At 54.9% G+C, this 26,649-nt stretch overlaps 6 protein-coding genes across 6 annotated transcripts; 3 read left to right on the top strand and 3 right to left on the bottom strand.

The window, feature by feature from the left end:
* Nucleotides 1–311: 311 nt before the first annotated feature.
* B0T26DRAFT_640112 (uncharacterized protein) lies at nucleotides 312–1,422 on the top strand (the record flags this gene model as incomplete). The annotated part of the gene is made up of 3 exons (XM_060437199.1): nucleotides 312–476; nucleotides 548–768; nucleotides 858–1,422. 3 exons carry the CDS (start codon nucleotides 312–314, stop codon nucleotides 1,420–1,422), a joined length of 951 nt encoding a protein of 316 aa, XP_060301244.1.
* Nucleotides 1,423–2,355: 933 nt separating this feature from the next.
* B0T26DRAFT_672930 (ribosome biogenesis protein Nop16) lies at nucleotides 2,356–3,167 on the bottom strand (the record flags this gene model as incomplete). Its single annotated transcript, XM_060439529.1, has 2 exons — nucleotides 2,356–2,983; nucleotides 3,052–3,167. The coding sequence occupies 2 exons, from the start codon at nucleotides 3,165–3,167 to the stop codon at nucleotides 2,356–2,358; spliced, it is 744 nt and encodes a 247-aa protein (XP_060301243.1).
* Nucleotides 3,168–6,822: 3,655 nt separating this feature from the next.
* On the bottom strand, nucleotides 6,823–9,493 carry B0T26DRAFT_672929 (fungal-specific transcription factor domain-containing protein; the record flags this gene model as incomplete). The annotated part of the gene is made up of 2 exons (XM_060439528.1): nucleotides 6,823–8,525; nucleotides 8,593–9,493. The coding sequence occupies 2 exons, from the start codon at nucleotides 9,491–9,493 to the stop codon at nucleotides 6,823–6,825; spliced, it is 2,604 nt and encodes an 867-aa protein (XP_060301242.1).
* An 8,265-nt stretch (nucleotides 9,494–17,758) lies between these two features.
* B0T26DRAFT_169255 (uncharacterized protein) lies at nucleotides 17,759–18,776 on the top strand. The gene has a single exon (XM_060433549.1). It carries the CDS (start codon nucleotides 18,000–18,002, stop codon nucleotides 18,624–18,626), a length of 627 nt encoding a protein of 208 aa, XP_060301241.1. The 5' UTR covers nucleotides 17,759–17,999; the 3' UTR covers nucleotides 18,627–18,776.
* A 2,594-nt stretch (nucleotides 18,777–21,370) lies between these two features.
* Nucleotides 21,371–21,994, bottom strand: B0T26DRAFT_636961 (glutathione peroxidase; the record flags this gene model as incomplete). The annotated part of the gene is made up of 2 exons (XM_060436886.1): nucleotides 21,371–21,855; nucleotides 21,952–21,994. 2 exons carry the CDS (start codon nucleotides 21,992–21,994, stop codon nucleotides 21,371–21,373), a joined length of 528 nt encoding a protein of 175 aa, XP_060301240.1.
* A 1,735-nt stretch (nucleotides 21,995–23,729) lies between these two features.
* Nucleotides 23,730–25,534, top strand: B0T26DRAFT_767854 (FAD dependent oxidoreductase; the record flags this gene model as incomplete). Its single annotated transcript, XM_060446490.1, has 4 exons — nucleotides 23,730–23,766; nucleotides 23,876–24,240; nucleotides 24,352–24,931; nucleotides 25,057–25,534. The coding sequence occupies 4 exons, from the start codon at nucleotides 23,730–23,732 to the stop codon at nucleotides 25,407–25,409; spliced, it is 1,335 nt and encodes a 444-aa protein (XP_060301239.1). The 3' UTR covers nucleotides 25,410–25,534.
* Between the last annotated feature and the right edge of the window lie 1,115 nt (nucleotides 25,535–26,649).

Raw genomic sequence — 26,649 nt, 5'->3', positions numbered from 1 at the left:
AAGCACTTGTTGTCGTCGAACCTTTTTTCCACCGCACTGGCACCTTACCCCCCCACGCGCTTTCGTCGCAAGCTTTGGGGAGCTTGAAAGTGTGTCCGCGCGCGCCCGCTCAATTGTGCCCGCTTCCAGCCCAGAAACCGTAACGACGACCCACCCCGCGAGCCGAGCACCTGTCTCGGATTTTAGGCCCAAACCTTGGTTGGGATAGCTTTTGATCTTTGCCTAGGAAGCTTGGTGGAGGGGGACGATAGAGGGAGCGGAAGTGAGCAGAAAACGCCAAAAGTCTAAAAGTCTCAGCAGCCAACAACACAATGTGGGAAGACTTCGAGTTCGACGCCGAGCGGATCCCGACCCTCAAGCTGGGCTTCCACCTCGCCCAGATCCTGTTCGCCTTCGTGTTGTGGGCTCTCGAGATTGCCGTGTTCAAGGACAAGGACTCGACCATCAACGGCAACAATGGCTGGACATTTGCAGCGGTATGTTTGGGTTACTCCGAGAAGACTGGTTGACATGACGACTTGTGGAACTAAAACAGCTCTCGTCGCAGTTCTTCCTCTCGATACCGGCATGGATTTTCCTGACCATGGCGCCGCGGTCTCCACGCACCCGAAAGCTCGCCGAACCTCACGCCATGCTCGCTATCGATGCGCTGTTCACTGTCATCTGGCTCTCGGCCTTTGCAACGCAGGCCTCCTTCAACACAGCCAACTCGTGCGGAGGCGCCTGCAGCCTCAGCAAAGCCATTGTCGGGCTCGGGTTTTTCGTCTTGTATGTTCTGTCTCCCTGCACAGCTCTGCAGAAGATAGGCAATGGCGGGTTATACTTGGTTTCGTTTGGCTGACCGCTTATGCACACAGCCTCTTCTTCGCCGTGACAACCTTCCTCAGTATCTGGACGCTCAAGTACTACCAAATGCACAACCAGCTGCCGGGCTACGAGCGTAGGTCGCTGCACGGCCACAGCGAAATCGACCCGGACAAGGCGGCCTTCTCCATGGCACCCCACGATGACGAGGCATATGCGCCCATCAACGTGGCGGACCACGACGACCCCCATCCTCTCCGCCACCACCCCAGCGGCAGCATGTCTGGTGGCGCCCGTTCCGACTACGCGGCCGACCCCTACGGCGCCCCGAGCCCGTACGCTGCTCCTGCGATTCCTCCCGCTGCCGTCGACCCCTACGCCACAGCCCCCGGGGTCGTCGCCGGCGGGCTGGGCCGCCATCCCAGCCCCCTGCAGAACCCGTTCATGCAGGACAACCCGTTCGACAGTGACCTAGACTACCACGGGTCCACCGTCAGTGGCCATTCTGCCGCAGTCGGCGGGAGGTATGCGGCGCCGACAGCTCACGACACCTACGAGGACGACCACGGGCCTGCACAGTTCCCTAACGCAGACTACGAGCGGATAGAGAGGAGGTAGTATTAGCACGGGATGCTATCCATATTTTCTACACCTTCATCTCACCTCTCAGCGACCCGAGGGAGGAAATCACACGGGGGGAAAAGAGGGGGCAATATACCCGACACGTGCTGTGGCGGCGATTAGAATGACGGTGGGTTTAATAAGTAAACACGAGAGGTTTGTGGAGAGGGATGATTCACTTCCTTCCTTGCTCTTATTCGGGCGTCCTTTCATATAAAGTACATTTAGGGAGATACTTTTCTGGTTTGTTTTGTTAGTATCATTATTTCGTCTCTTTGCCTGGTGTTATCGGCGTTTTATATACATCAAGAGGGTCGTGGGGCAGACAGTTCTTTCACAGTTATTAAACCCAAAGAGACTAAGAAAATATCAAAAAAGACCTTGGGGTTTTATCATTTTTTATATGCCTACCGGTCCCCTCTGCCTTTCTATGCTTCATTGTTCATTCAGCCTGACGAGTAGTTTGGCCCGTCTAGTTTTAACTTATTCATACGAACAACTTTAAGAAAATCTAGCGAAGGAAAAAGGAAAACAATGCCAAACGCCCAACGGGCTTTGTGGAATGGAAACCTTTGCCCCGCTCCCCCTTTTTTTCGGCCGGCCTGGTCATAAGGACTGCCTCCTTGCCACCGAACATTTATCTGGCAAGGACCTATGTAAGGCACCCGAGTTTTAGGTTCAGATCCCAAGGGGAGGATGGAACCACGGCCAAGACACAAAATACTACTTTGCGGTTCTCTCACTCTCGTCGTGCCATGTCTCGGGCGAGCAAAAGCATAAACAGAGACGCGCCGTTGACATGAACAGAGCCACGTATCATCCCTCGGGGAGGGGTATACACCCTTGAAATTGAGGTAAAGCATACCATCGTTGGCCCCTCTTTTTTTCTCCTTTCTCCTTTTTCGTGTTTCTTTTTCTTCTCCTCTTTTCCTATGCCTGCAGGAGCCCCGCCTTGCGCAGGCGCTTGGCGATGTCGGCCTGCGTCTGCTGCATGGGGTTGATCTTGCGGTCGCGCGCCATGTCCGCCGTGTCGCTGCCGTGGCGCGCTACCAGCCGCTCTAGCCACGCGCTCTCGCCGCTGCTCTGGTGGCGGACGGGCCGCTCGACGGGCCGGTTCGCCTCGCGCTCCAGCTCGCGAACCACTGACGGTCTGTCTTCGTCGTCCTCGTCATCCTCGAGGCCGCCCCACTCCTCTGCGGCGGCGTCGCCGTCGGCCATGTCGTCGTCGCTGTCGTTGTCTTCACTGTCGTCGTCGTCCATGGCGTTAAGGGGGTCGTGCAGCGGGTTCGCCGCGCGCAGCACCCGCACGATCCGCCCCGTGGCATCCCGCTCCACCTTCACCTCGCCCACCTGCAGCAGCCCGCGGTCGCCGGACCGCACTTCGAGCGAGTCGACTTTGCTGGCCGGCACCCCGGCGCTGCCGCCGCTGCTGTTGTTGATGGTGATCTTGGACCGCAGCTTGGCGCTGATGCTGCTGCTTGTCCCGCCGGCCGTAGTGCCGAGCTTAGCGACGAGCCCAAAGCGCGCGTAGTTTTGCCTGGCTGTCTCCTTATGGTTCCTAGAGAAGGGTGTGTGTCAGAATGTGGTCTTTGTATTTCTGGAACAAAAGGGGGAGAAGGGGCCTACCAGCTCTGCGCAACAATGTTGCTACCCGTGGGGTTGAGGGCCTTCTTCAGCTTGCGCGGCATGGTGACCGTCGCCCGCGACGAGCGGTTCTTCCGTTTTTGCAGTTCGCGACCCATTGTGTCTGGTGGTTGGTGGGTTGTTCGGTGGGGGTATCGTGGGTTGCGGCGTGTACCTTAATGCTCCAATGTGAGAGAGCACGCCAGTGGGAAATTTGGGAGTTTGGGTTCAATCGAGCGATAAGATGGAGTTTTTAGTGGGGTATTTCTTATCGCTGGCCGCTGCTCTCAGCTGGCCGGCAGCCGATTCTGCCCGCCAAGACTGACTTACACCGTGGTGGGTAAGGTATCGTAACTGTGAGTCTTTTCTATCCAAGTCTTCCATTCTCATTGAACCGTCCAGTCAATTCCTGCTTGACCATAATTTTCAAGCCGTTTCTCGTTTCACAGATTTCACGAAGAAGAAAACAATGTTCTCTTAGTATTCTTCTATTCTTCGCATGGTTTTCTTTTCAGAGCCTTTTCAAGCATTCAAGCATTCTATCCTCTCATCTATTCTGCTTGCTTTCCGGGTTGTCCCCAACCTTGACACTCTCACTTTCACTCTCGCGAGCAATGAACGCAACTCGGGTGAGTGCCCACCGAACCGCTAGAAAGCAAAGCAGTTATAAGGCAACTTACATAACAACGCCTGTAACAACGCCTGAACAACGCCTAGCAACTAGAGGTTACGAACATTGCATACACCTACGTAATGTCAGGTATCAGGCAGTGTGCGTGCGAAGTAGCTAGCCTGCCTGTCTTCCTAGGCACTACGACGCACCCCCAAAAGAGCTGGTGCCGCTCAGTGTTCTAGAACATGCACCAGAAAAGCCCGCTCATAGCAAGACGGCACTTATATGTCGACGTAATCACATCAAGCCACTTGGGGCGTTTTTCGAGAGGCAGCAGCATGGCCACTTAGGGCGTCCACCGGACATCCGCCTTCGTCTCTTGCCCTGAGAACTACTCCAACTGTCTCGACACTCGCGAAGGATACCCCCCCCCCCCTTATGAGCCGTGGAGAGGGCGGCTCTTAGGCCTGAATTGAAGAGACTCAGCCAACTCAGGGCGGAGGCTTTGGCCCGGGAAAAGACTGAGTTTTCCGTAGCGGGAGACCAAACAGGCCAAGCGACGAGACGAACCGATGCAAGCACGATGGCGTGGGGTGCCGCGTGCGTCGACGGGTCGAAGCCGAACACGTGCTACCTATGTATCTACAAGTACTTCAGCTTTTGCATTGACGACATGTGGTGTATGGAAGAGGGGAGAGGAAGGGGGAAAGGTCTAGATCTTCACGGGCTCTCTCTAGGGAGTGGTGGCGCCGACAGAGCGTGCCGGCAGTCTTTTTCTTCCCTCGCTCGACGAAGGGGACATGAGGCAGAGACGTAGTGGCTTACATACACATGTGCGCCTTTCTCTGATGTTGTCTTTGCATGGAAAGCAGGTATGTGTGGTGTGGTGTGGTAGGTGTGTGTATCCAAAGCATATATGCAGGCCTGGGTACCTTAGACAGGCAAGTGTCCTGCAACTGGCGGGAGCTTGTTAGAAAGGGGAAATCCCGCGGGGTTGTGCTTGGTTTTGCTGCTGCGAAGTGTATGCGCGGTATTTATTCACTTTCTTGAAGCATGCCACTCAAACTGCGGATAGCCTAGGCCCGAATCGATCAGCAACCCAACGCCTCGTCTGGCCGTGGCTGGCTGGCGGCTTCGTCTTTACGTCGTGGCTGCACTTTGCTACCGGAATGGCCTCACTATCACCAGATGGGCCACCTGCCTCCCCGTCTGTAGCCTGACTGCGCGGCTCCGTTATGTCCATGGGTACACGTTGCGTGTAGGAACAAGGCCGTCATCAAGTCGGTACCGTTCTCTCCTTAGCTCACCTTGTGATAGTTATCAAGCCCAGGCAGACAGACCAGGCGGGCAGGTAAAGTGACTTTACCCGGTATCGTGTCTGGATACCTACTCTAGATACTCACACTTAACGATGCTGCCGCTGCATATCTATTCACTACCTACCCCCTCTTGTTCTCGATTACACGAGCCTATGTGTCACTCACGGCTTTCACTGCTGCCAGCCAGCTAAGCGATTTTCGCTTCTGTCTCCCAAAAGCCCATCTTCCCCTCCCTCCCCTGCCCCCTGCTCGTCGGAGGCTGCCGATGGCTGGAGTCTGAGCAGCAGCAGCGCTCTAATCTCTCACATGCAACACACGCGAGCAAGCCCAGCCCAGCCCAGCCGATCCCGTCGTCGTAGTGCCCTGGACGGGGTATAGTGTAGTAGTCGCTCGCATTGCACACTAGGCCACGGGCCATTTGGGGGTAGGTACTCTAGGTATTCTGGCGATGACCAACAACTGGCGGCCGCGGCAGCAGCAGCAACAGCAACAACAACAACACAAGAAGATCTAGATGCCTTCCTTTCCGGGCCTAGCCGGGTGTCATTTGAGGAGGGGGTGCTTTGCATCGGGAATCGAAAAAAGCAAAGACCAAACCCCCAGCATCCCTACCCTACCTATCTAGCTACCCAACTTCCCATTGCAATGCAGCCGCGCATCCGCACACCCGTTAGGCCAGTACGGTACACTAGTGTACACAACCTGTCCTTCATTCTCTAGACGGGGGGGCAGCGGCAACGCAACGATGAAGCGGGGTGGGAGATGAGGTGAAAGGAGGGCGGTAACTCGCATACACACACTCATAGCTATCCTCGATCTGTGATTGGACATAGGGCATTAAGTTGCACCTGCGCCGGCCCATGCGCATGCTAGGAACATGCTTCTAGACGGCTTCTAGAAGGTCGATCTCTCTTCTTCTTCCCTCCCCTCCCATCCCATCCCTTGCCTTACTACCTTACCTTGCGCTGCGCTGCGCGCCCCAGCTTCGCCATCGGCACTAGGACTAGGACACTACCTAGGTAAACTAGTACTCAGTAATGGGAGGCCGTCGATCCAGTCTAGTTGTAGCCGACAGTGGCCACCAAGCCTTCGCTTCCCTCGCCAAAGCCAAAACGTCGGTCGACAGTTTAGGCTTGGGGCGCGCACCTTGTCCAGGTCCAGCAACATCTTGATACGCCGTAGTGTTCGCTGGCTGGTCTTAGCTGGAACACAAGAGTTCCCCTTTATTTTCTCTCCCTTCCCTGCCCTTTGCGCCCCTTCCTGACGCGGCACTGCCTTGGTCCTGGACTACATACATACATACGCATTGTCCCCCCCACGCGACGCACGTAGACACATTTCCTCGCCAAGCTAGACTCGGCACTCTCTCAGTCTTCAGATCGATGCCCAACGGGCAGACACAACAAGCTGTGACGATGTATGTACGTGTTATGCAGAAAGAACCCGGTCTCGCTGGCCTTGAAAGAGCGAGGCTGGGAATATATCTACTTGTCCAAATATGTAAAGTGGTAGTGTCAACACACACCAAAATGACGCTGATAGACAGACGAACCGCGTCCAAAAGACCCTACAGGGAGATTGTGCCCTTCTTGACCCCTAACCGCCAAGATCCTATTGACAAAAGGGAAACAAGACGAAAAGAAAATGAAAACACCTACCATATGCCCCCCCTTCCCAGTCGTCCCGTATATGCATACATGATACATGACAAAATGTTCGACCGTATCCCCATCATGACATACAAACAAAGAAAATACCTAGGCAACCAACATTATGATTTGCCCCTAGTCCTAGGCCCTAGACCTGTAAACTCCCGTCCAATATCATCTCACATGTAAATGGCTAAAACATGATCCACTCCACCTCCATGCCGGGGCCCCCGATGCAGTTTGTCCAGTTGAATGGCCCTTGATGCATCATGCTCCTCATCTTGGATCCGGAGCTGGCCTCCTCCTTCCAGTCGCCGACCCAGATGCGCTCAAGGACGTCAAGGGCTGCCATGTTGTTCATGTACCCGCTCCGGGCCATGATTTCGCGGCATTTAGACCGAACAATGTTCTGCTGCAGCTCGTTGACACACTCGCTGCCCGCCACGAAGAGCGGCCAAAGCAGAAACTTTTCGGCGCTGCTACCAGCCTCGAGGCTGGTTGCGTAGTACACGACTTGGCTGACCAGATTGCGGAAGTTGCTGTGCGCACTCGGCACGTTGGGACTCCCTAATCGCTCTGTATAGAGAAGAGCGGCGTAGCGGAACGCTTCGCTCAGCGAGTTGAGGTCGCGCACCTGAGCACCTGTGGGCGGCGATGCTGACGCCGCCGAGGGCAGTGACGGCACTACCCGCGACGTATCAAACTCCCAGCTCTGCAGGGCAATGCGCGCGTCCTTCCACTCGCGCCAGAACGTGCTGTGGTGATCGTCGTATACAGAGGGCGAATGTAATGGCCCGCCGCTCAGCATATCCTCGTCGTCAAGCGAGATACCGAAGCCGCCGGTATCGAAACGTAGACTCCCGCCACCGCCTTGGTGCGGGCCGCCAAATATGGACTGATGTTCGGTGCCCATGTGGGAGGACGGGCTAAACCCACCAACATGTGGTGATCCGGACCGGGAGGATGTTCCATTGCGGACACTGGAACCGTTTCCAAGAAGGTTCTGTACCGGCCGATGCTGAGAGAGAATGTTCAGACGTCCAAGCTTGATAATCGTTTTGAAGAGCTCGCGGTCGCAGCCAACAAGATTCTCCGCCCCGGGCGGTAAGAGCTGGGCATCTGGGAGCACTCCATAAAAGGACGTATTAAGCTGCGCCTCCCTATCGTTGACACTAGCTGATATAGCATCAAAATATGTAAACAAGGCTTCCATCCAAGCCGAGTCCCTTGACGGCGGAAATGGTGACATGCGCCGCATCCCGAGGATCTTCTTGACACCTGCAAACTGCGTGTGGAACTTGGCGATACCCGACTCGGCCATTCGGTAATGGCACAGCAGCAATATAGTAGCTAATACAGAGTCGTGTATGGACTTTTCTGCGTCATTTAGCTGTTCGTTGAGGAGGCGGACGGCCAAATTCCGGTGCTGGTACTCTTCTGATAGAGATTGGTTCTCGGGCTGTGAATCTGAAGGGTTGTCGATGTCAAGCCGCTTCTCTCCAACCTCCCTACCGTGCTGCCCAAGGCTGAGCCTCCGCTTCATCCTCAAGTTACAGGCCGCAAGCGCACAGATGGCGTGTTGTAAACTCCTGCTGCTGGTGCTGAGCTGGAGAATGTGCTCTCTGAATGGATTACCGGGGCCATCGATAAACACCATCCCCGGACACATTGTCTTCTCGTAGTAGTCCATAAAGAAGGGCATCCTGGTGATGAGATCCGAGCTTACTTGCAAGACGGGGGATGGCGGCTGTGACGGAAAGGAGGGCGGCCAATGGTTCGAGCTCTGCTCTGCGGCGCTTTGAGACACGGATTCTTCATCTGTGCTTGATGGGGCCCAAAACGGCCCGTGGGATTGGGCACTTGTGCTATAAGTATCCAAGTCTGGTGTTCCAGGGACTGCCGGGTTGGGTGTTAGAAACGGTTGCAAATGTAACCCAGTTTGGAGAAGATTGACTAAGCTCACTATGTATTTCACAATCCTGCGGCATCTTGCGACTTAGTTGGGCCTCCAGACTATCCACATGTGACATGTGGGACCGCAGACTCGAGGCGGGTTCGGAGGGGGTATACACGAGACTAGGGCAAGAGGTTGGAGCGCGCGGCTGCTCGATCATGATTGCCGCTACTGGGCTCTGCGGTATGGGCGGCCCGTGGGTGGGGAAGCCTTCGTAGATGATGTTTGGGCTATGGAGGTACGCCGGGATGTCATCCCGCGGGAACGAGTGCGCAATGGGAGACATGTAGTCGACATCGCTCATGGCGTCTATTGACGTGCCAATCATCTCGCAGGGCGAGGAAACAGCCATGTGGTTGCTGCCTCCATGATACCTGCTCCCATCGGTGGACATGACCGGCGAAAACGGGATGTGGCTCCAGCCGCCCGGCGCACTGCCCCGAGGGGACATGTGCGACATGTCGTAGGGGTGATAGGGTGTGGCCGGGAGGGATGGTGTGCGATCTCGAGCGAGGTCGATTTCGTCGTGGGCGATGCGGCCATCCTGCTCTGCCAACCACTGGCTGGTCGCAGTGGTGGACCCGGTCCGCGTTCGCGCGATAGGCGACTTGACGGTCTTCCCGTTGTTCACCGGGGGGGCCTTGGCGATAGGGAGCGAGAGTCCGCGCAGCTTCCCCCGGCTGGCCACACCGACGCCCCACGTCAGCTGCGTCTTGTAGCCTGAGCACTCGTTGCCAATCTCGAGACACTGCGAGCAGTAGGGCCTCCTCCGGTCGCACTTCACGTTCCGCTTGGCGCAGGTGAAGCAATCGTCGGCGGCGCCACCTGCTGGGGCGCGTCTCCGGCGCTTTCTCGCCGAAGCAGCATCCTTGGCCCCGGCCGTCGCCGGCGTGTTGATGGGGGCGGTCATGGTCGGCGCGGCACGCACAGCTCGGCAACGAAGTCGGTAAAGAGGGCTGCTGGCAGGCGGCTAAGCAGGTCGTAGTTTTGGTTAGTTATGTAGTAGACAATAGGCGGTAGCCAGTCGGCTCTATGCTCTGGGCTCTAGGCTGCTTGCTGCTGTTGTTCTGTGGTACGGGCCCGTGTCCAACAGGGCCGTGTCTTAAAGGCAGTATTCGTAGATCCAAGGCTGGCGAACTGCGACTGTCGTCTATTCCGAACCCAAGACACGGTCTGGCCTGGAATGGCGACGGCTGACTGGTGTGGGTAAATGGATATTAATATGGAAACCCGTAGCACACTGCGTGGGCGAGACAGAGACAACCTGGAACTGGGAAGAGGGCAGAAGGGGGCAACATATGGGGACGCAGGCGTTGCTCTTGATAGCGCTGGGGTTTAATCAAAGCAGATCCCACCGGCGACAGAGCCACTGCATGCAGCCCATGCCAACAACCCCCCTCGGACGGGTACACGAAGGTACATCAACCCATCCATCCCAGCAGCCCTTAGCTAGCCCTTGGCTGCATCCCATCGATGGGCGAATCGGCCGGGGGCGGAGGAGGTCCTTGGAAGCGGTGCAACGGCCGCCAATGGGACGGGGGTCAGGCAGCCTCTCCCCTCCCCTCCCCCTTGAAAGTTCGAAGGGGGGGGTGGGAAGTGGAGGAGGGCCCATGGGTTCCACCCCCCCAGCACCCTAGCCACAGACTTGCCAATTGGGCATGGGGCATGGCGAGAGCTGAGTGGTGGGATGGCGGCTTCGGAATTAAAACACGGCAGCAGCAGGAGGCGCGGGCGCTCGTCGAGAGTCGTCGATGCACCGTCTGCCTGTGCCTATGGCCCTATCCGTCTTGTCTGTCCCGTTCATGGGAGGCATTCTTGGTGGCAGATCGCCAGCGATGCGGTAAGTGATTGCATCGTTACGGATCATTGTGCCATCCAACCCAAGCAAGGAAGTGTGGCGGAACAATCCGTAGCATAGGCAGCTACTGCCAGCTAGTAACGGGAGGATGAACGACATGTTGCGCCGCTATTCTACCTTGGCTCGCTGTACGGAGTATCTGCTGTACTGTACGGAGTAGTGTAGTAATTCGTCCCATGCCCTAGTCTATCTGTAGGAAACCAAGTGCCGCCATCGTGGATCCCGCCGTTTTGCTCGGTGTTAGACTCGAGCTTGATGAAAGCCCTTGGCAACAGGAGAAAGAGAGAGAGCCTTGGTGAGGGAGCAGCAAGGACGAACAGCTTGGCGTCCGTTGTCTGGTCGTCGAGAAACCCCCCCGCCAGCACCAGCAGAACAGGCATGGGATTCCTTGCCAGAACCGTTCGTCAAGGTGTGAAGTCCAGGGTCTTGCTGCCGTGGCGATTGCAGCAGGAAACACCGGGGGGCGGCAAGAAGGTTATCTTGTGTGAACTTCCCGTCCATTGCGGTGGATGCGATGTGCGATATGCGATGGAGGGCAGTTCAAACTGAGGTGAACTGCACTGCACGGGGTGAGTTACCTGAACTGCCACTGCGACCTTAGGGTTATGGGCGGGTGAGGTGGGTTTGCAGGTTGACGCGAGTGATGGGCAGGGCAGGGGCGGCCCAGCAAACAAGCTTGGAAATCGCAACAGGAGCTGGCCCGTCTCGCCCTCAGCAAAGCTGCTGCTGCGCTGCCATGCTTATCTGTTTAAGGTTGTCCAAGGGGTAAAAGGCGGAGGCAGCCGTAGGTACATAAGGTGAATAGCATACCATTGTACTGTCCGTCATTGCCTCTGGACTTGACCTAGATAACAAAGCCTGGGAATTTTGGAAGCTAGGCGCGGGGAAGAGTAGGAACGTGAAAGCGCTATTCGTTTTACCCCGTTTGAGCAACGCTCGTTCTTTCCCAGGAACGAACGAACCACGGGCGCGGACACATCAAAACGCCTTCATCCCACTAGAGCCCGACTTAATCATATTCGTGCTTTTGTCACATGTTTCTGTCCTCTGGTGCGTTCAAACTGAGGCGGCACGTCTTTTGTCGCATTCAGCGCTAGTTAATCCTCGCGGAGATGAATAGGGGTGCTCCCGTGGTCTCTTTCTTGCTATCTACGCCGCTACAAACCCAGGTAATAACCAAGTCTTCTATCATTGCCGGCACAGCATCCACCTCATGGACCCCATGGTCCTCCTCGCTTCGAGACCTCGACAGGTTGCAGGCGCTACTCGCTAAGAGAAAGCTCGCCCAAGCGCGTTGGTACAGAACCCCAAATAGCCCCGCTTCCCTTGGCCGTCCGGGACGGATGCTTCAGACAATTGCTCGAGCTTCGCCGGCGCTGCGGTATCAGACTCCAGAGTCGGTGAGGGGTCCTAGGGATCGGAGCTATCCCAAAACCGCGCAGTTTCAAGGCAAGGACTTGCCAGCTACGGCTGCATGTGTCCTGAGATGATGAGATCTGATATTAGCGAGGGCATATTTGCAACCCTGCGACTGATATCTTGTCGTCATCTGTGCGGCTGCTGACCAGGGCCGCGATGGGAGAAGCAATCTAGAGCAACGACAATGGCATCCTCCTAATCGCGAGCATGTGCATCACGATCCCTCGGGCAAACGTTGCGTGTTGCGTCTTGTAGGCCCCCCAGGCCATGTGAGACATCCTTCGCTAGGTGAGCATGCACCTTGAGGTGCTTTGTTGTTATTTCTGTCTTGCACCACACCCGAGGCCGTGGCAGAACTGCCCTGCGAAGGGTCGAAACGGGTGGGGGTTCTCTCGTGTTGGCTGTGCGCTTCGTCTGCCAGTCACTATATTGTGCGAGCTGGGATGCCAGTTAATATAATAAGCGGCCAGTTGTATCTCGGTTCTTGGGTCAGAGAGCCAGTGAAGCCCATGTTGCAGGAGCGGCCATGCCAAGTGGTAAGTTGCACGACCGAATTCGCTCCCTCTCAACACAACACTACAACGCCGTCATGACATGCTCACGAGTGCCCGTGGGAGTGAAGCTCATACTTCTGACGGCAGCTGCCCGCATGCCATTGAATCGCATTCCAGTTCTCCCCAAGACTCGCGCCAAGTATGTCTATATCGGGTGATAAAAATAGTAGATCATTAAAAGAGACCCCCTTCAAGCGTGCATCGTCGTCATTCACCTGGTCGGTGTTGAACAGCTCAGATACTGGGAGGGAAGTGTGGTCAAAGAAGATTGAGTGTGTCTTGATGCGCTGATCATTGCAGCAACCTTTTTGGAGCGAAAGACAAACAGGGCCACATTGTCAAGGTCCACGTCGACACAACATGCAACTCAGCTTGTCAGTTGGGTGTCTCGCTTCAATCAGCCAATCCAGTAGCCTTCGACCCGGGCTTCCATCCAGGCTTCGACAGGCGATCTTCGTCCGTGGGGGATGAAAACGGGCAGGAATCTGAGGAGCTCTGAGGTCTGTCATTTTCTCGGCCAACTCCGACCTCTCTCCCTGGCAGATCTGTTAGTAGAATACGATCGCAAATTTAAGGCCCGCTAAGAGCACTGACATCATGCCGTTGTTTCCTCATCCATGGAGACTCCAGGTACACACTCCAGGGACATAGAAGATAACACTTGCATGGTCGCGTCAGCGGGCGTCACAAATCACATATCGGATCAACCGAAGTTCAGGCCGAGCCGCAAGTTGCCTGATGTCGGAGGGAATTTTCCGTCTCCTGCTCTCAGATTTGCTCCGTAGGTAAGGTAACAGGCAGACCCCACTGCCTATCCCGTAAGACATACGAAATATTTATACACGAGTAAAAATTCCCGGCCAGGAGAAAATAATTAATAAACGCACTCCTAAGCGCATCTATCGGGTGCAAGTCTCGTCAGTTCTTTCCTTAATTTCGAACGCCTCAGTATAAAAAGTCTGACTCGCGCATTTGAACAGGAGATGACGGCAGCTCCATTCGAAGACCGAGGGATTAGGAGGCGTCAATAGAAAGTCTCACCAGCCGAGGGGTTTTTCATCCCCCGACACCCTCTTATTAGTTCAGCCTCGGACGATAGCTCAGACCACTTCCTGATCTGTTCATTGAATCCAACCCCGCCGTAGTTTGTATCGCAATGTCTCGTCGTTGCTGGCCGTTACAGTGCTGCTGATTGACACTGCACCTCGCCTTCCAGGCCCGTTGCCCGCATCTCAGTACCGTCCAGCCGCCAGCCGCGCATCCCCACTGACGTATGTACTCGTACATTTTGAAAAGGTGTAGTGTACGGAATAGAGCCGCAGCTACACTACACTAGAAGAAGGGAGGGAAAGCATGATGTCGCCACCCCCTCTGGTGGTGTCTTGTTCCTTGCTTCCAAGGCCGCCAAGGCCAGCCACAAAACGGACGGCGACGGGAAGGAGACCGCGATCCGATTCAAGAGGCTTGAATAGACTCCCGTCCTTTCTTAAACTGCATACCAAGCCCAGTCTGGCAACAAGATCCGGTGTCAGACACTGCGTAACACACCACCACTCTGCAAATATTTTCAACAGAAATTTGATGCCGACCAAGCTCGGTCATCCGGATCAGCATTGAAAAGCGCGAACAACACCAACATTAATACCACCACCACCACCACCGCAAATATTGAAGAAAATGACTGATCATAGAGCCTCGCTGTGCGCCGCTGACATCTTGCGGCGTCGTCGCACAGGTGACCTATGGCTCTCCAACGTGTGCTATGTGCGGAATGTATATTGGGCATTCTCTGCATTAACTAAAAAAAGACTTCGACGTCTTGCTTGTTAAGAAGGGGTCTCTCTCTCTGAGTGCGTCTGTATTCGGTCCCTGGTAGCGAAGCATGTCGCGTGCCCGTGCCATGGCGGTTCTTAATAACGAGGCGAGGTGTAAAATCATGGGTAACGGCGAATGCAGGTCGGGCAATTTCAATCTTCCTCGGCTTCAAATCTGCGAAAAGGACTGAATCCACAAGTGTGGTGTTGTGTTAGTGTATAGCACCCAGTGTTAACTGGAAGGATGCGATGGCCTCTGTTTTGAAGCCTGCCTGCCCTGGGGCCAAGACACAGACAGCGACTTGTTGGTACACCAGGGAATACAGCCACCGCTTCCCCGACCTGTCTGCCTGAATACCCTAACATACGCTAGAAGGATGCATGGAAGCTTTGGTCTTTCTCTCCTTGCGTGCCAAGGTACGTTCCCCCACCCTTCTCACCCACGCCAGCTCCAGGCCAAAGGTAAACCGTTCGTGAGTCGGGCTCCCCTTTCACCTCCTCTCGGTCGTCACTTTTACTCTTGGCGATGTGCTGGGTGGCTAACACCAAGTCCCATTGTTTTGCCTTCTCTAGCTCACTCATTCATTATACGGAGTATGTACCTAAGGCATATTTCTCATACCGTTAGGCTCCTAGTTGACGTTCGACAGCAACTTGTGAGACCTGCACGAGGTGAGACGGCGCCAGGTGACGGACCTCTCACGCTGGCCGCATGAAATAAAAGGATACGAAGCATGCCAACTTGCTGGCGCTCATAAGTCTTTAATCTGGCGCGCGGTCGTGCAAGTTACGCGTTGGGAGGAGAGAGGGGAGGAGAGTTGAGTGGTGGCGGTTTCGACCGCCATTGGCCTTCTTCCCCTCAATTGCGTTCTGGCGAGACTTGGAACTACACCGTGTTGGGAAATGACCCGAGCTGCGGCTGCACACGTGATTGGCTGCCGACCCTTCCCCCCCCGCAAGGACAATGACTTGCTGGCTGTCGGGGTCCCGGATCGCCAGCCCAAGAGATGTGGCTGAAGGAAACGGCCCTTCTCCCCCCAGCACCCAAGAAACGATTGGGGGTCGCCAACCGCGTCGACGCCTCCCCGAAGCCCCTTCCTCGGCACAAACTTTCACCTCACCTCAGCTTGCCGCAGCTGAAATTTGGCCTCAGCAGCAGGGCCGCCCAAACCGAGGCAAGCCACGTATAATAACCTCCATTTAAGACATCAATGCAGGCGGGCAATGGCTGTGCCTTTGGTGCCTTTGGTGTCTTCGTCCCGCCCTGCCCGTCGCACAGCTGCTCTCGTTCTCAAGCGATGGAGATGTATACCTACTCCGGACGGAGAACCTTAGCGCATGTACGCACCTGTATTCGCCGACTGGCCAAACACCAAGCCGGAGAATTCCACGGGTTTGGAGCGGTCAGACCCATCACATCGCGCACGAAAAGAGCGGCAAGCTGCAGTGCCCAGTGTGTGCAACGAGGCTTGCCCTTTGCCTGGCGGCTTGGCCGCTCTTTTTTTTTCCACAACGACTTTTGGTCAACACTGAGTCGATTTGGAATCTACACGCGTATCTTACAAAGCCCCAGATGGCGTTCAACGACTCGCCTCCTCGCTCTACGTCTCTCTTGCCAAGTACATTTCCGAAAAGGGCGCTCTCTCAGGCAAGTACCTCGTAGTAGCAAAGTCAAATAATCAGCAAAAAAACAGTCGGCTTTGCACTTGTAATTCTAGGGCGGCTATTCCCGTTTCGTTTTCCAAACTAAACCGTCCGCCGGCCTTCAACTGTTCAAAAAATCGACGATGGGATACAACGTTGCAATCTTTGCCGCCTTACTTGAGGAGGCAAAGCGTCGATGATTTTGCAGTTTGGGTGCACGGTCCCCAGAACTCGAGAATCTAGAGCTAGGCCCAAGCGGGCACCGAGGGAGGACCCCTCTCTCGGATTGGAGACGTGGGTCGTTGGGGAAACTCGGGGGTGGTGGAAGGGTGATCCAGGATTACCGACTGGCCACTAACAAAGCGTCTTGAGACTCCGACCGCGCGCGATCGTCGGTCAGTCAGCCAGCCGCACCAAAGAGTCCCGTCCCTTGTCAGCTTCACCTTCACAGGCTCACACTCACCAGGGCAAAACAAGCGCCAGATTGGCCAGCGAGCCGAGCGCGCGCAACTCCTCTTCCAATGTTTTTGGCTCGCCTCGCCCGTCACGAAGGAGTACCTGTAGGACACTGCAGGAGTCCGCGCCGCGGGTGTTGCCAGTCATTTCCCGCAACCTAACCCACCCCCCATAGTACTACTTGACTCAATGTCGACCGCCGCATATATGATGGTCCATGTCCGTGGACTTTTTGTCAGGGACCCGAGTGCCCTGCGATACGCGTACCACACGAATCACGTCTGCCCTGTGCACCGAGTTGAGGTGCCCACATTGCGAGGCTCTCCGTTGTGTTGTCTAGGGAGCCATATGCTCAAGGTAGTGCCCGGGAGGTATATCATGTGAAGACTATGATAACCCGCCCTCTCAGGCACCGTGCTGTCCCTGGGTAGGTTAGGTTGCCTGGCTGGACTCTCGTGTTTTCGTCTCGTCCACGTCCTGCTTTCGCTCGCTCCACTGCAGTGCCTAGGGTTCGGCGTGGAAAGAACCGAGTTCATCCAGTCAGCCTCCTTGATATTAAGCCCAGCACGGGACTCCCGCAAGGGAACCTGGAGCCAAGTCCGCCTTCCCTGTGACGGGAATCCTGCCGCGGCTCCAAGGCAACTAAGGGAGCCAAAGTTTAGGGCTTGCTTCCACTGTCGTGCACCCGTCTGCGCTACTATGTGTGCATACTGTATAGTGCAGTGCAGCCGCAGATGAGGCCGTTCTATGAATAGCATCGACCACCAACACGGTACTGTAGGCAAGGTGTAGACTTAATCTACTACCGTGCCTTCGTAGACGTCGTTGCTTCGCTAATCTGGGGCCATGCCCTAGCACATGACTTTCTCGCCTTCTAGAAGGAACTTAACGTTAGAGTCCCTTGCGCAACGCCGCGCATTAGTCTCGTCCAGCTTGTTTATTTCTCTCCTGGACAGCCTGCAGCTTACCTTGACATCTCTGTGTTGTGTGACCCCTTACCGGACCTTCCGAATCTCTGGCATCAACTACGAACAACAACATGGGGGGCATCAAACCTTACCCTGACAACTTTCCACTTTCTATTTTCAACTTGGCTCTTCTTCCCTTTTCTCGTGACCCCTACGCCTGACGGGTCCAGCTGGCCTCGCTCGGTTGGAGAAGCTGCAGTTGCTGCTCCTCTGCTTATCATGCACAGTCCAACTTGGAACTATATTGGGAAAGAAGAACTTGGGTAGGTGGAACTGATTCCATCCCATCCCATCCCATTCAAACACATGCACAGACACATGCACATACGCACCTTACCAGGCACTCAGAGTCTCAACTCCGGGTTCGCCCCATGTAAGATCGTCATCCCTTTGAGCGGCCCAGTTTTGTCCCAGGATTTTCACGCTCATGGTCCTCGTCGAGTTGAAGCCCCAGGAAATCGCAATAGATTCCATCCCCACCCTTGCGGTGATCATGCGATCACAAACAACTTTGTTTAGCGTCTTGAGAATAGCCCCCCCCCCCCCCCCCCAAAAAAAAAAAAAAAACTATCTATCTCTATCTCTCTCTCTCTTCTGACAATGTCGCCAACTGTTCTCTTACATTGCGCACGAGATAGATAGGGCGGGCCGAGCTAAGCCACACTCACCCCCAGCGGGTAGGCAATCAATCTTCCGTTGTGTGATGCGGTGTCCTTTTTGGTCTCAACTATGCAAGCACAGGCCAGTCCGCGGCTTCTGCGAACTGGCTCGGCGCCAATGCGTTCATCTCCATCCCATATTTTCTGTCTCCTTATTGGGGGCCACGCGGGGGGGATGTCTTACGAGTTTGCTTGGTTCAAAACCCTTCCTTCCTCTTCGGTCAGGGGATGGGAATCGCGAAGAGAGAAAGCGAAGAGAGAGGGGGAGACGAAGTCAACAGAATTACGAGGTTCTGAGCTTGGCGTGGTTGGTTATGAGATGGCAATGGGGGGGGGTAGTTTCTCTTCTCTATGCATCACATCACCAACATGGTCCGTCGTTCATCTGTTTTCTTGGTTCACTCGCCGCACCAGCTCCATACTGTTATCCATGGAAAGGGAAAGGGAAATGGAAAGGGGAAGAAAATGCTGCAGTGCAGTGCAGTGCCCTTCCTTCGAACCCTTGCCCATTCCTTCCTCTGCGTGGCAAAGATCTGATTCTGGCCTCTGCGCTGTGGCGCGCGTGTAGAGAGGATTGTGTTTACCAGGCTCCCGGGATGGGTTGTACAAAGGGCATGACGGTGATGATGGCCGCGGCACCCGTGTGTCCCCTCCTGTTTTTTGCCTGGTAGTTGTCGTTGTTATCGTGGCCAGGCGCAGGCACAAGGAACAAGGCACAGCAGGCACCCCGAACCGCTCAGGGCAGTAAACAGTCTCCGCCGCCGCCAACATCATGGGAAAATCCCATCGCTGTGGTTCGTCTCAGCACAAAAGAACACGTTCCTGGCAAGATATCATGCCTCAAGAGCCTCCCCCGCATTTCCGCCTCTTCAGACGAGGCTCATTCAAGCTTTTTGCCCAGGGTGGTCGTTTTCAGGTTCGCTCGGCGTTGTTGATGCTATCCGATCCTTTCCACCGCCTGTCAAATGCGGTTTAACATGTCATCGGACGGTCCAACCCGGTATCTGTGTCTTGTTTTCTTTCATTCTCTTGCTTCACCCCTCCCCCAGATCCGCATGCTACAGTCCCCGCCGCCGAAGCCCCCCCCAGGGTTTGAGGACAATGCTCCCCTTGTGAGAGCAAGAAAGCCTCGCGGAAGCCGGTGGCGCTCCGGCATAGGGCCAACCATATGGAGAGTCTGGCTTCGCGGCGCAGTGTTCCATGGACAGGAGAAGGGCAAAACACGGCCCGCGATGCCACTGCTACTTTTGCTACTACTCCTACTGCTACGCATCGTCTATGGGCGAATAGGGTGAACGAGAGAGCGGTGGGACATAGTATGCCCGTGCTCTCATTTCGGCGTATCATGCCTTCTCTTGCCTTGCCTTCTCTTGCCTTGCCTTCCTTGCCTTGGTGATTCCCTTAACCTCGTTGCACTCAACTAGTTTCTATATTTCTGGTTCAGTGGCTACCTGTTTTCTGTTATGGTAGAATGCAGACAGGGGGAGATGAGGAGACGATACTTGGGAGTACATCGTCGTCTTTTCTCGGTTCAGCTATCAATACGAGATAGATTAGGCAACCGGGGAAAGAAAGAGGGCAAAAGAAAACCCGGGTCTTCTGTGATCGAAAAATAGAAACGGCATTATTTGCCACGCCTGTGCCGTACGTCCACTCGACCTTTTATGGCTTGCCTCGGCCCGCGCGCGGAGAGAGCACAGTTGGCTGGTCTTTGGTCCGGGCGGGCCTCGGCCAGGACCTTTTTCTTCACCGAGTACCGTTCTATTTGATCTGTAGAGGACACTGGCTAGGGTGATAATAGGACCGAATACCGGTCATGCTTTGGTGATCTCCCTCTTCTCTCTACTCGTTTCTAACTTCGGTCGATGAGTTGACCCGAGCCGCTTCGGGGTTAGTAAATCGGCCCTTCGGGCCACCGTCTGACAACAGTCGGGCCTGTGACTGTCAAGATGAGCATGAATCTTGCGATTTGGTAGCATGCTGTCAAATTTTGACGTTGGTTTTTCTTTCGTGCTAAACGCGTCATGCGCCCGAAACTCGTTCTCATACAACACATCGAACCAGCCCCCTTAGCCATCCGTTTCTTTCTCTTACGTGGGCTAGCCTCTGATGGAGGCTGTTTTTTGGTATGGATGGTTTGGACAAGGTATATGTTATTGTCACTGAATGCAATTCATGGCTTGTCCTCTCGACTAGGGCCAGTTTTGTCCTCGAGGCTGCCGTGGCTGCGGTTGAGGGTTGAGACCTCACTTAGATTCAGAGACCTGTCTCTATGACGAATCATGTAAACTGGAGCAACTGTCCTCTCCTGGTATGGACGTTTCTAGTAAACCGACAGTCTTTAGGCCTCAACGGCGAGTTTAATCTCTACGACAACAGTAACACCGGAGAAGCTAGGTGTCAACCACGCCGAAATACGTATAGCGTGTTGTGAAGATGGGTATACAATCCAATCCCTGAATGTTTGTTAGCGGGGGACTTTCCAAGATTTGGAAGGCCTCGATTTCTTACGGCTTGCCCTATAGGTTTTCTGCCGATGAGAGTGAAAACTACTAGAATCCTTATTTTAGAATCCTAGAGGCCTATCTCTTCTCCACAATGCCCAAGGCTTTTCCTAGCCGGTTTATTTGCGGTGGTATAGCATTTATTCTGCCCAAGCACCACGCCAACAAACATTCAAGGAATGGAGTGTATTGTGGGAGACTAGAGCTGAATAAATCTTGCTGAGCTACTGTTGGCTCAATACTGAGCCCACAATCCAGGGTTCGGTCCCGTGCTTTCGTGTGTTTGTTTACTTATATTTTGCGTAAGCCCCTAGTCTGATAAATCTAACTCGGAGTTTCGGAGATCCTCCATGTGCATCTTACCTAACGGGAAATCACGGAGCATCTACTTACGGCATGTTCTGGCCTCTAACATCGTGGTTTGTTCGTAACACACCACCATTGAGGCTACTTAGAGTTCAGATACGCCTCATCTGTGGTGGTTGCGACCATATAGCTGCTGCTGCCCAGAGTGCCAGGCAACAGGTGTTTGTTTTATTTGCTTGCGTAACGACCCACCGCTCCAAGGGCCATATCAAAGTAAAACGTTTCACGAGAAGGTTCTGCAATGTTTCGTTATATATTGGCCTATATCCTGAATGCAAAATTCTGGAGCTACCCTCCTCCATTATACACACAAGATAGCCAGGGGTTGATATTTACGAGTTCATTTCGAGACTACGGTGAGGTAGGCAGAACCAAACTACGGAGTGTAAACCCATTAGTATGTGCTGGAGAATCGCAGATACCCTGATCTGGACCCTTTACTATAGGGGCCCGGGCCAGTCCATCTTGCTTTAAAAAACGCTTTCGCCCTCCCAGCTTGGTACCGATAAGATAAAAATCATGCCACACGCAGTCCTGTTCAGTCTTTACTCCTTCTGCTCCACCTCCGCCTTGCTCTCGAGCTCGTCCAGGACATACTTCTCAAGCGACACCGGTGTGGTGGTCGACGCCCAACGGCCCTTGACTTTGCCATCTCTGCCAATGAGGAACTTCTCGAAATTCCACTTGATGCGCTTGAGACCCATGACACCTGGCTTCTGGGTCTTGAGCCACGTGTAGACGGGGGCCGCGGTCTCGCCGTTCACGTCGATCTTCTGAAAGAGCGGGAAAGTCACGCCAAAGTTGAGTTCGCAGAAGGTCGAGATCTCTTCATCGGAGCCTGGCTCCTGCGAGCCAAACTGGTTGCAGGGGAAGCCCAGTACGACAAAGTCATCGCCATGTGTCCCCTTGAACTTCTTGTAGAGTTCCTCCAGCCCCTTGTACTGTGGTGTGAAGCCGCACTTGGAGGCTGTGTTGACCACCAGCACAACTTTGCCCTTGTAATCGGAAAGCGGAACCTCAATGCCCCTCTCTGCGAGTTGGAAATGGTCAGCCAGCCATTTGCGCGAGGTGGATAGATAGGTAGAGGTAAAAAGAGACGACTTGACGGATTGTCATGGCCACGTACTGTTCAGAGGCTTGAAGTCATAGAATGACGTCGCCGAAGACATTGTTGCGAAATTACGGTGGAGTAGAGCTAGATGTGAATTCCCAGTGGCTGCTGCCTTAATGCTAGGTCCCGATAAAGCTCTGAGTCGTCTACTAAACAGCAAGGGCGAGATGTAGGTGTTGGGTGTGTGGGATGTTGTGGATGCTGCGGATGCCGGTGTTTGTAGGCGAACTATCCTGCGTGGTATCATGGACGAGGGAAACGAGGTTATTATTAGGAGAAAGAAACCGGCACGAGGCGGGAAGTCGGGACATTTGAGACGCCGGCGCCCTGACGAAAAAGGGACGAGGCCAGGCGGGGTCGATCGTTGGCTTCGCATTCGGAACCTGGATCGCGTTTCACGCAATCAACCCACCATCTCTTCCCCGAGCTGTGCCAACCATGGATCTGCCTGCAGCGTGCCCAAGTCATATACCCAATTGGTCAGCAGAGGGCTCGACACATTGAGCTCAAACGTTGCAAGTCTCGGTGGCCCCGGTGCGAACGAGTCGAGACTTCGATCCGTATCCATATACCTCGGCAAAAGCCTCTGACGTGGTGGCAGCGCCTCCCGCAAGCCTACCGTACCGCAGCTCCTCGGCCTCCAGGCCCAAATGTTGCCCCAAATTCCCGAGCCCCCGCACAAAATACAAAAGACTTTCGACTGCCCGGTGTGATCCACGTGATTTACTCCTTCACCGACCAAGCCCCGACGTAGTGTACGTACACGTTCTAACCCCGCTGGCGCCCGGGAGAGACGTGGTCGGTTAGCCCGACAGAAGCATCTGGATTTCTCCATTGTTCCTGGGGTGACGTCGGCTAGTGAGCCCGTTCTGGGCCTATGGCGGCATCCCTGCAGGTGCGGGGCGAGGATGGAGGGGCATCTTAGGTAGCGTTGGGAGGCAGGCAGGATTTTGGTGGCAGGTTTAAAGAGAGAGACAGAAGTGCTATTGCTTCGCGATGGCACAGGAGGGGCATCAGACGTTCAAATATACCGACAAAAGGTCTGGGCAACGGTAAACAACCAGGGGGGATGTCAGCTTTGTAGCCGCTTTTGACCACGGCTTCAGCGATCCTTGCTGACTTGCTGACTGCATACACGCCAATTCGTCTATTCCCATTTGGTAGATATGTATGTATGTATGTATGTGTATGTATGTACATATACCGTGGAAACGAACAATGCGCGCGAGAAAGATGATAGGAAGTGTACCCCCAGCAAACTTGATTAGTATCGAGAAGCTGTTGCAGTCTGCACCTGCACGATAATTGAGTGCATACGGGCGCACGGAGAACTCCGCACATTCGGCAGTCCTCTGGGAGCTTGGGCTAGCCTCGACGAGAGCGGACCTCCACTAGGTAGGATCCGTAGTATAGTATCTGGACACTCACTGCCGAATTAGCAAGCACGACGAGTTCGGACCAAACAGAGGTGCGGCGCAAGGCACATGCGCGCGTGCATCCAACGGCATCCGGCGGCGGTGCATCGGACCCAGAACAGCTCCAGGTTGTAATCGGCTTACTCCGTACTACGCCCCGATTTCCAGCTTCTTTCAAGCTCACCACCAAGACGACAAAGGTGGCGCTCGAGGACAGACAACCTAGGCGTCGGCGCTAATTGCCTTTTGCCTTTACAAACCAAACTCGCGACTTGACAGATCAATCTTGGAGTAAAACGCAGCTACTACTCGGTACAATACGTACATAGTCGGATTATCACGTCTATAGCCTGCGTCGCATCGCAATCGGGCGCCGACATGGACCCGCCCAGGAAGAGGATCATCGTCATCATCGGTATGTCCCCGCGCCCGGCCCCAACCCATGCAATGCAATGCCCTGGCAATAGATCCACGGCAAGGGCAGCCCATCTAACAAGTGTTTCTTAATTGCTCTGCGCTGGCAGGTGGCGGCGTTATCGGTTGCACCACAGCATACTTCCTGACGCGCCATCCCAAGTTCGACCCGGAGCTACACACCCTCATTCTCCTCGAAGCCGCCTCCATTGCCGCCGGCGCATCGGGAAAGGCCGGCGGTCTGCTGGGCCTGTGGGCCTATCCAGAATGCCTCGTACCCCTGTCCTACCGTCTGCACCGCGAGCTTGCGGGCAAGCATGGCGGCGCCGAGCGCTGGGGCTACCGCCGCCTCGGATGCGCCAGCGTGCGCGCCATGGTCAAGAGCAGCGACCTCAAGTCTAGATCCGAACAGAAACCGCCCCAAACGTCGCTCGTACCCGTACCCGTACCCGTACCCGTACACGTACCCGTGCCCGTGCCCGCACCCGCGCCCGCGCCCGTGCCCGCGGCGGCAGAACAGCTACCGACTGCCGAGAACGGCCCCACACATGCCGACCCGCCAATAATACAAGTAGCCACCCCGGAGAAGGACGAATCAAAGACGTGGGAGAAGCTCCCGAAGCAGGACGAAAAAGCCGCCGCCCTGCTGAGCGAATCCTCCCTGCCCTCGGACCTTGACTGGGTAGATGGGAAGCTGATAAACCACTACGAGGAGATGGGCCTGCCGGGCTTCACCGAGACGGCCCAGGTACACCCCTTCGACTTCACCAACTCTATGGCCGACCTGGCCAGGGAGAAGGGCGTCGACATCCGGCTGCGCGCAAAGGTGACCAAGATCAACCACAGCAAGGCGGGCGTGCGGAGCATCGAGTACGAGGACCGCGACAAGGCGGGCGAGATCCGCTTCATCGACGACGTGACCGACGTGGTCATCGCCGCCGGCCCGTGGACCGGCAAGCTGCTGCCGCGCTCAAAGGTCGAGGGCCTAAAGTCGCACAGCGTCGTCTTCGACGCCGACGTGAGCCCCTACGCCGTCTTCACCGAGATCCAGCTGCCCACCGACTACGTGCCCGAGCACCGCGCCGCCAGGGGTCAGAAGCGCAAGCATCGTGGAAATGTGGACCCCGAGATCTACGCCCGCCCCGGGAACGAGGTCTACGCCTGTGGTAAGTTTTAGTGGTCGCGACTTGTGCCATCCGTCTGCCTGCCTGCCTGTCTGTCCCGTCTTGATACACCCAACCCGGTTTGGTTCTGCATTGTTCTTCCTCCTTCCTTCGTTTACGCCTTGCAGGGGAACACGACTGGTCGACGCCGCTCCCCGAGACGGCCGACCTCGTCCAGCCCGATGAGGTGCAGTGCGACGACCTGATCGCCTACATCGGCACCGTCAGCCCCGTTCTCGGCGCCGCGCCGATCAAGGCCAAGCAGGCTTGCTACCTGCCGCGCCACGTCCGCTTCGGCGAGGACCGCGGCCCGCTCATCGGCCAGACCACGGTCCCCGGCCTGTGGGTCGCCTCGGGCCACACGTGCTGGGGCATCCAGAACGGCCCCGCCACCGGCTGCCTCATGTCCGAGCTGCTCCTCGACGGCGCCACCCACAGCGCCGACATCGACAAGCTACATCCCAAGAAGTTCAAGGTGTAGCTATCCTAGCTTTGGCGCCCACGGGCGATGAATGGCAAGGGGGCGGGATCTGGCCGCAGCTCCCGGTAACGTCTCCTACTAAGTCTCTTTCTCCTTGTTCTCCCTTGCGAACTCATCTCACACACACATAGCGGCCCGTCTCCCTTCGGTAATCCTCTCTAGCGGTGATTACTGGCCTAGACACCATAGGCAAGGAAGCCACCCCCCAAGCTAGCTTGACTTCAGTTCGTTTGATAAGCCAGGATGGCGGCGAGGACTGTTGGATTTCGACTACAGCCACCGTCATCACGTCTTGGTTTCAGTGTTCATTGTTGTCGGTAGAAAACTCGTTTCCTGAAAATAGGCGTTTCTGGGTATTTCTGGGATTAGGGGGTTTCTTCTTTTCTTCTTTTGCACGGCATGTATACGATGAACGACTTCCAGGATAAATAAGAGGCGTGACAAAAGAAAAATGCGGTAAAAGACAGGTATTATTATTATACCTTTCTTTTTTTGTAACATGTTGGTGTTTTCTTTATCTTTATCTTTTTGCATTAGATGGCCAAGGTTGGCAATGAATGAAAGGAGACAAGACGGTTATGATATGTATTTTTATTCTAAATATGTTAGGACGGCTGAAATGAAGGTTAGGCTTGACGGGCGGATCGGTACTAGTTTTCATTTGCTATCTTCAACTCGCTGAGGAGGGTATATATACGATGTATATGAACGATATATGAACGCATAGGACTAAACCGGCGATACTAAATGGATTCGCATTGCATGTATATATGATTTAGTCGTCCAATTGCGAAGAGGAGTCTTTTTTTTAGGGTTTAGAGAGCATGAGGTTGTTAAGGGTTTTCCTTTTCAACATGATCAAAACACTGAACAGCCATACTACAGATCATGTATCCCTAGCATAGCTTTAGATTTGACATGTCTTTTCCCCTGTCTATCTATGACCGAACTTGCTTTTCCTCCATCCATTCCACCAACCCACTCTCAATACTATTGCGAACACCACTCTTCTTCCCCTGTGGCCTCGTCTATGATGGATGGATAAGCGATAGCTAACTGATAGAAACAAAACAAATGCTCGCTCGGTTCTTCTCCCACTGCCACAACTACTACCGCACAACAGAACACAGCACAGCATGTGTTGGCTGCCGAATCATTTATGGCTTCTCTTCTTGCCTGGCAGCAAAAAGAGCCAGATTCTCCCTTCCCCCTCGCCCTCCTACGCGGTATTACATGACAT

Source organism: Lasiosphaeria miniovina (genome assembly GCF_030549165.1).
Source record: "Lasiosphaeria miniovina strain SMH2392-1A chromosome Unknown B0T26scaffold_2, whole genome shotgun sequence".
NCBI classification, from domain to species: Eukaryota; Fungi; Ascomycota; class Sordariomycetes; order Sordariales; family Lasiosphaeriaceae; genus Lasiosphaeria; species Lasiosphaeria miniovina.
The sequence above is the reverse complement of the archived record's forward strand: the minus strand, read 5'-3'. Positions and strand labels throughout refer to the sequence as shown.